Here is a 7,646-nt window from a genome sequence, read left to right on the forward strand (position 1 = left end):
AGTAGGATCATCCCACGGTTTTGGAGGGATCATCCCACTGATTTCTGGAGGATTGAACCTCCTGGATATGAGGGGGATCATCCCACAGTTTTGGAGGTACCTGAGCCCCCTGGACCCAGGAATCATCCAGGATTAACGGGATCACCCCACAATTCCCAGAACCTCCCAAACCCCCATAACCCCCCCCCCGCCCCCGCCTGGGGACATCTCTCCGAGGTGACCCCGAGGGGACGCTCAGGGGACGCTGAGGTCCCTCTGGCACACCCAGGGGAAGCTGAAGTTGCAGTTGTGGTCGTTCCAGAGCCCCGCGCCCACCGGGTGGATCTGGGCGCAGCTCTCGCCGCCCCACTGGCCGTGGTCGGTGCTGTCCGGCTGGCCTGGCGCCCAGAAACTGCCCCAAAAGGCACCGGTCAGTGGGGTCAACCCGCTGGATTTAGGGGATCACCCCACTGGATTTAGGGGATCAACCCGCTGGATTGAGGGGATCACCCCACTGGATTTAGGGGATCAACCCGCTGGGTTGGTGGGGTCATCCTGCTGGATTGAGGGGATCAACCCGCAGGGTTAGTGGGGTCATCCCGCTGGATTGAGGGGATCACCCCACTGAATTTAAAGGATCCTCCCACTGGATTAGTGGGGTTGTCCCACTGGATTTAGGGGGTCTGAGCCCCATGGACTAGTGGGGTCATCCCACTGGATTTAGGGGATCATCCCACTGGGTTAGTGGGATCATCCTGCTGGATTTCTGGGGGATTGAACCTCCTGGATATGAGTGGGATCGTCCCACTGGATTTACATGATCCTCCCAGTGGATTAGTGGAGTCATCCCACTGGATTTAGGGGATCAACCCACTGGATTTAGGGGGTCTGAGCCCCATGGACTAGTGGGGTCATCCCACTGGATTTAGGGGATCATCCCACTGGGTTAGTGGGATCATCCTGCTGGATTTAGGGGATAAACCCACTGAATTTAGGGGATCCTCCCACTGGGTTAGTGGGATGGTCCCATTGGGTTTAGGGAATCAACCCACTGGGTTAGTGGGGTCACCCTGCTGGATTGAGGGGATCCTCCCACTGGATTTAAGGGATCTTCCCACTGGATTTAAGGGATCTTCCCACTGGATTTAGGGGATCTTCCCGCTGGGTTAGTGGGGTCATCCCGCTGGATTTAGGGGACCCTTCCACTGGACTAGTTAGGATTATGCCACTGGATTAGTGGGATTATCCCACTGGATTTAGGTGATCATCCCACTGGGTTAGTGGGATCATCCCATTGGATTTAGAAGATCTGAGCCCCATGGACTAGTAGGATCATCCCACTAGCTTTAGGGGATCACCCCACTGGGTTAGTGGGATCATCCCGCTGGATTTAGGGGATCAACCCACTGGATTTAGGGGATTTGAGCCCCATGGATTAGTGGGATCATCCCACTGGATTTAGGGGATAATCCCATTGGATTTAGGGGATCTGAGCCCCCTGAATTAGTGGGATCATCCCACTGGATTTAAGGGAATCATCCCACTGATTTCTGGGGAATTGAACCTCCTGCATATGAGTGGGATCATCCCACAGGATTAGTAGGATCAGGATCATCCCACTGGATTTGGGGGATCTGAGCCCCCTGGTTAAGTGGGATCATCCCACTGGGTTTAAGGGATCATCCCACTGGATTTGGGGGAGATGAACCCTCTGGATAATGGGGATCATTCTACAGGATAGGAGGGATCATCCCACTGGTTTCTGGGGGACTGAACCTCCTGGGTATGAGTGGGATCATCCCACAGGATTAACGGGATCATCCCACTGATTTCTGGGGGATTGAACCTGCTCTGCGCTCAGGGACAACCGTGTCCCCAGGTGTCCCCACCCCGCTCACCTGTGCTCGAGGGAATAGGGGGTCCCGTCCGACCAGCGCCAGGAGCCCCCCGGGCCCGTGGCCGCCAGCCCGATCCAGTAGGTGCCACCTCGGGCCTCCCGGGCCAGGTAGGCCTGGGGACACAGGGACAGGTGAGGGGACATGGGAATGGGGGGCAAGGGGGACAGGTGAGACAGGGGAGGGGACACAGGGACATGGGAGGGGACAGCGGAATGGGGGACAGGGGAGAGGGGACAAGGGGAACGGGTGAGGGGACAGGGGAGAGGGGACAAGGGGAACAGTAGGATGGGGTGGGTGAGGGGACATGGGCAAGGGGGACGGAGGAGGGAACAGCGGAATGGGGGACAGGGGAACAGGTAGGATGGGGTGGGAAAGGGGACAGGTGAGGGGACATGGGGACAGGGGAGAGGGGACAAAGGGAACAGGTAGGATGGGGTGGAAAGGAGGACATGGGTGGGGGGGACAGGTGAGACAGGAGGGGACACGGGACAGTGTGGCAGGGGACACTGGGACAGGTGAGGGGACATTGGAAGGGGTGGGCAGGAGGGTGTGAAGGTAGGAGGGGTGGGGGACAAGGGTTGGGGACAAGCACGGACAGGAAAAGGGGCACAGGACGGGGCTTGGGGACAGGGGCTGTGAGCAGCGGTTGGGGACAGGACAGAGTTTGGGGACAGGGGCTGTGTGCCAGATTTGGGGACAGGGGCTGTGTGCCAGATTTGGGGACAGGACAGGGTTTGGGGACAGGGGCTGTGTGCCAGATTTGGGGACAGGACAGGGTTTGGGGACAGGGGCTGTGTGCCAGATTTGGGGACAGGGGCTGTGTGCCAGATTTGGGGACAGGACAGGGTTTGGGGACAGGGGCTGTGTGCCAGATTTGGGGACAGGACAGGGTTTGGGGACAGGGGCTGTGTGCCAGATTTGGGGACAGGGGCTGTGTGCCAGATTTTTGGACAGGACAGGGTTTGGGGACAGGGGCTGTGTGCCAGATTTTTGGACAGGACAGGGTTTGGGGACAGGGGCTGTGTGCCAGATTTGGGGACAGGACAGGGTTTGGGGACAGGGGCTGTGTGCCAGATTTTTGGACAGGACAGGGTTTGGGGACAGGGGCTGTGTGCCAGATTTGGGGACAGGGGCTGTGTGCCAGATTTGGGGACAGGACAGGGTTTGGGGACAGGGGCTGTGTGCCAGATTTTTGGACAGGACAGGGTTTGGGGACAGGGGCTGTGTGCCAGATTTGGGGACAGGGGCTGTGTGCCAGATTTGGGGACAGGACAGGGTTTGGGGACAGGGGCTGTGTGCCAGATTTGGGGACAGGGGCTGTGTGCCAGATTTTTGGACAGGACAGGGTTTGGGGACAGGGGCTGTGTGCCAGATTTGGGGACAGGACAGGGTTTGGGGACAGGGGCTGTGTGCCAGATTTTTGGACAGGACAGGGTTTGGGGACAGGGGCTGTGTGCCAGATCTGGGGAGAGGGGCTGTGTGCTGGATATGGGGACAGGACAGGGTTTGGGGACAGGGGCTGTGTGCCAGATTTGGGGACAGGGGCTGTGTGCCAGATTTTTGGACAGGACAGGGTTTGGGGACAGGGGCTGTGTGCCAGATTTTTGGACAGGACAGGGTTTGGGGACAGGGGCTGTGTGCCAGATTTGGGGACAGGACAGGGTTTGGGGACAGGGGCTGTGTGCCAGATTTTTGGACAGGACAGGGTTTGGGGACAGGGGCTGTGTGCCAGATTTGGGGACAGGGGCTGTGTGCCAGATTTGGGGACAGGACAGGGTTTGGGGACAGGGGCTGTGTGCCAGATTTGGGGACAGGGGCTGTGTGCCAGATTTGGGGACAGGACAGGGTTTGGGGACAGGGGCTGTGTGCCAGATTTGGGGACAGGACAGGGTTTGGGGACAGGGGCTGTGTGCCAGATTTTTGGACAGGACAGGGTTTGGGGACAGGGGCTGTGTGCCAGATTTTTGGACAGGACAGGGTTTGGGGACAGGGGCTGTGTGCCAGATTTGGGGACAGGGGCTGTGTGCCAGATTTGGGGACAGGACAGGGTTTGGGGACAGGGGCTGTGTGCCAGATTTTTGGACAGGACAGGGTTTGGGGACAGGGGCTGTGTGCCAGATTTGGGGAGAGGGGCTGTGTGCTGGATATGGGGACAGGACAGGGTTTGGGGACAGGGGCTGTGTGCCAGATTTGGGGACAGGACAGGATTTGGGGACAGGCCCGTACAGATGCCCAGGCAGACGCTGCTCAGGTGGGAGGGGACAGAGCAGGAGAGGCCAGGAGTGGCCGTGCCCGGGGCTGTCCCCAGCCTCACCTGCTCCTCGGCGCTGGTGACAGAGGCCAGGTGCGCGTGTGTCACCGCGCAGGCGGCCTCGGCCGCGGCCCAGGGCTGCCGCTGGCCCGAGAACAGGTAAATCTTGCCCCGGTGGTAGCGCCAGCCCAGCGCCAGCGCCTGCAGCCACTGCCCTGCGCGGGGACACGGCGACACCGCTGTCACACCCCCGTCACCGCCCTTGTCACTCCCCTGTCACCGCCCTTGTAACCTCCCCGCGCCCGGTACCCCACAGCCACTGCCCTGCGCGGGGACACGGCGACACCGCTGTCACACCGTCTGTCATATCCCCCTGTCACAGCCCCGTCACCGCCCCTGTCACTGCCCTGTCACCACTCTTGTCACTTCCCCGAGCCCGGCACAAGGCGACACCCTTGTCACACCCCCTTGTCACACCCCCTGTCACCGCCTTTGTCACCTCCCCCCCGTCACCCACCGAGCCGGTCCTGCCGCCGCTGTGCCGCTGAAGGGGTGTCACCTGTGGGGACATGGGGACAGGGACAGGAGTTGGGTTTGGGGACGGCGGTTGGGGACAGCGGCTGGGGACAGCGGTTGAGAGCAGGATTTGGGGGCTGGGGACAGACTGTGGGGACAGGGGACAGGGACTGCAGGTGAGGACAGGGACTGGGGCAGGATATGGGGACAGGGACTGCGGGCTGGGGACAGTTTGGGGACAGAGGCTATGGGCAGGAGCAGGGGACAGGAGACGGGATTTGGGGACAGGGGCTGTGAACAGGATTTGAGGACAGGGGACAGGATTTGGGGACAAGACAGGAGCTGGGGACAGGACGGGAGTTGGGGACAGGGGCTGTGCATGGCATTTGGGGACAGCGGGTGCAGAACGGGGGCTGCAGGCAGGGTTTGGGGACAAGGACTGATGACAGGTTGGGGACAGTGCCAGTGCCGGGGGTCCCTCACCGGCGGGGGTCGGGCCACAGGGGGTCGGTGGCCGCTGCCAGCTCTGCCCGCACCACCTGCAGCTCCCACCGGCCCTGCACGTCTGGGGGGGGGGACAGGGGTGTGACAGGACCCCCGACCCTGCCCGGGGTCCTTGTCCAGGGGTCCGCGTCCCCTCCTGACCCCATCCGAGGTCCCCCGACCCTGCCCGAGGTCCCTGTCCCCTGTCAGGGGTCCCTGTCCCCTCCTGACCCTGCCCGAGGACTCCCAATCCCTGCCCAGGACCCCCCAACTCCTCCTGACCCAGAGACCCCCCCCCCCACCCCAGCCCCGCCTGGCCGTGCCCATTTTGGGGTGGGGACAGCGTCGGGAGGGGCCCCCGGCCCCTGCCCGGGGACACCCGGCCACTCCCTGCCCGTGGTTGGAGCCCCCTGCCCGCTCCCAGCCCTGTCCCCATCCCAGTCCCTCTCCAGACCCCAGCCCCACTCCTCGTCTCTCTTCCAGCCCCCTCCCCTCTCCCGAACCCCTTCTCCGGATCCCAGCCCCTCTCCCCAGCCCCCTCCCCACTCCCAGCCCCTCTTCCACCCTTCCCCAACTCCCTCCCAAGCCCCCAGCCCGTCTCTAGCTCCCTGCTCCTTCCCAGTCTCGTTCCCAATCCCAGCCTCTCTCCCAGCCCTTTCCCACCTCCTGCCCACTCCCAGCCCCTCTCCCGGTCCCCGTCCTCTTCCAGCCCCACTCCAAGCCCCCAGCCCCACTCCCAGTCCCTTCCCCAACCCCTCCCCAGCCTCTTCCAGCCCCACTCCCCCCCTCAACCTCTCCCCAGACCCCAACCCCTTCCCAGCCTTTTCCTACCCCACTCCCAGCCCCACTTCCAGGCCCTTCTCAGCCCCTTTCCCTACTCCTCTCCGACTCCCAGACCCTCTCCCAACCCCACCCTAAACCCCAGACCCTCCCCAAACCCCAGCCCCTCTTCCAGCTCCTCTCCCCAACCCTTCTCCCTCTTCCATCCCCTCCCAACCCCTTCCCAAAACCCAGCCCCTTCCTAACCCCCCTCCCAGCCCCTTCCCACCCCCTCCCCATTCCCAGCCCTTTCCCAGCTTTTTCCAACCCCACTCCCATCTCCTCCCAGATCCTTCCCAGCCCCTTCCAAACCCCAACCCCTCCCCACTTCCAGCCCCTCTCCAGCCTCTTCCAACCTCATTCCCAGCCCCTCTTCCACTTCCATCCCCTCCCAACCCCTTTCCCAGACCCCAGCCCCTTCCTAGCCTCTTCTTACCCCACTCCCAGCCCCACTTCCAGGCCCTTCCCAACCCCTTTCCCGGCCCCTTTCCCAAACCCCAGCCCCTCTCCCACTTCCATCCCCTCTCCCAACCCATTTCCCAGCCCCTCTCCAAACCCCAGCTCCTCCCCAAACCCCAGCCCATCCCCAGCCCCTCTCCCACTTCCATCCCCTTTCCCAACCCCTTTCCCAGCCCCTTTCCCAAACCCCAGCCCCTCCCAGCCCCTGTCCCACCCCTCCCCGCCCCTGTCCCCCCCTGCCGTGGCTGTCCCCACTGTCCCCACTCACAGAGAGTCCCCAGCGCCGCCAGGGCCGCCACCAGCAGCAGCAGCGCGGCCGTGCCCAGCGCCCGGCGACACGCGGGACACGGCGGGGACCGCGCCGGTGGCGGCGGCCCGGGGTCCCCGCGGGCCCGGGGGAGCGGGTACTGGATCTCCAGGGTCTCGTACAGGTCGGGGCTGTTGGCCATGGCCCCGGCGACACGCTGGGGACGCGCTGGGGACGGGGACGGTGCTGGCCCCGCTTCCTGCCCCGTGCCCGCCGGGGAACAGGAACCCCGCTGCTGCCACCCGCCCGGCGTCACGCGTGTCCCCACGCCCCCAGGAGACAGCCAGCCCGCCCTGGGCACAGGCAGGGGATGAGGGGACCCCGCGGCCAGCCCTGTGTCCCTGTGTGTCCCCGATCCTGTCCCCATCCTTGTCCCTGTCCCCAGCCCTGACCCTGTCCCTGGACTGGTCCCTGTCCCTGAGTCTGTCCCTGGTCCTGCCCCATCCTTGTCCCTGTCCTTGTCCCTGACTCTGTCCCTGTCTGCTCCTGCCCCATCCTTGTCTCTGTCCCCAGCCCTGACCCTGTCCCTGGACTGGTCCCTGTTCCTGATCCTGTCCCCATCCTTGTCCCTGGCTCTGTTTCTGTTCCTGACCCTGTCACTGGACTTGTCCCTGTGTCTGTCCCTATCCTCGTCCCTGTCTCTGTCCCCAGTCCTGATCTTGCCACTGAACTTGTCCCTGCCTGTCCCTGATCGTGTCCCCATCCTTGTCCCTGATCTTGTCCCCAATCCTGTCCCTGTCCTTGTCCCTGTGTGTCCCTGATCCTGACCTCATCCTTGTCCCTGTGCCCCTGTCCTGGCCCCTGGACTGGTCCCTGTCCCTGATCCTGCCCCATCCTTGTCCCTGATCCTGGCCCTGTCCCTGGACTTGTCCCTGTCGCTGTCCCAGATCCTGAACTTGTCCCAGTCCCTCTGTCCCCAGCTCCATCCCTGTGT

General features: G+C 63.2%; 1 protein-coding gene across 1 annotated transcript; it reads right to left on the reverse strand.

The window, feature by feature from the left end:
• Positions 1-228: 228 nt before the first annotated feature.
• On the reverse strand, positions 229-7,024 carry LOC137473339 (C-type lectin domain family 10 member A-like). Its single transcript, XM_068189217.1, has 6 exons — positions 6,674-7,024; positions 5,128-5,209; positions 4,646-4,833; positions 4,192-4,343; positions 1,878-1,990; positions 229-391 (listed from the first exon to the last, which is right to left on the reverse strand). The coding sequence occupies exons 1-6, from the start codon at positions 6,852-6,854 to the stop codon at positions 235-237; spliced, it is 873 nt and encodes a 290-aa protein (XP_068045318.1). The 5' UTR covers positions 6,855-7,024; the 3' UTR covers positions 229-234.
• Between the last annotated feature and the right edge of the window lie 622 nt (positions 7,025-7,646).

This window comes from Anomalospiza imberbis, chromosome 4 (assembly GCF_031753505.1).
Source record: "Anomalospiza imberbis isolate Cuckoo-Finch-1a 21T00152 chromosome 4, ASM3175350v1, whole genome shotgun sequence".
In the NCBI taxonomy this organism is placed as follows: Eukaryota; Metazoa; Chordata; class Aves; order Passeriformes; family Viduidae; genus Anomalospiza; species Anomalospiza imberbis.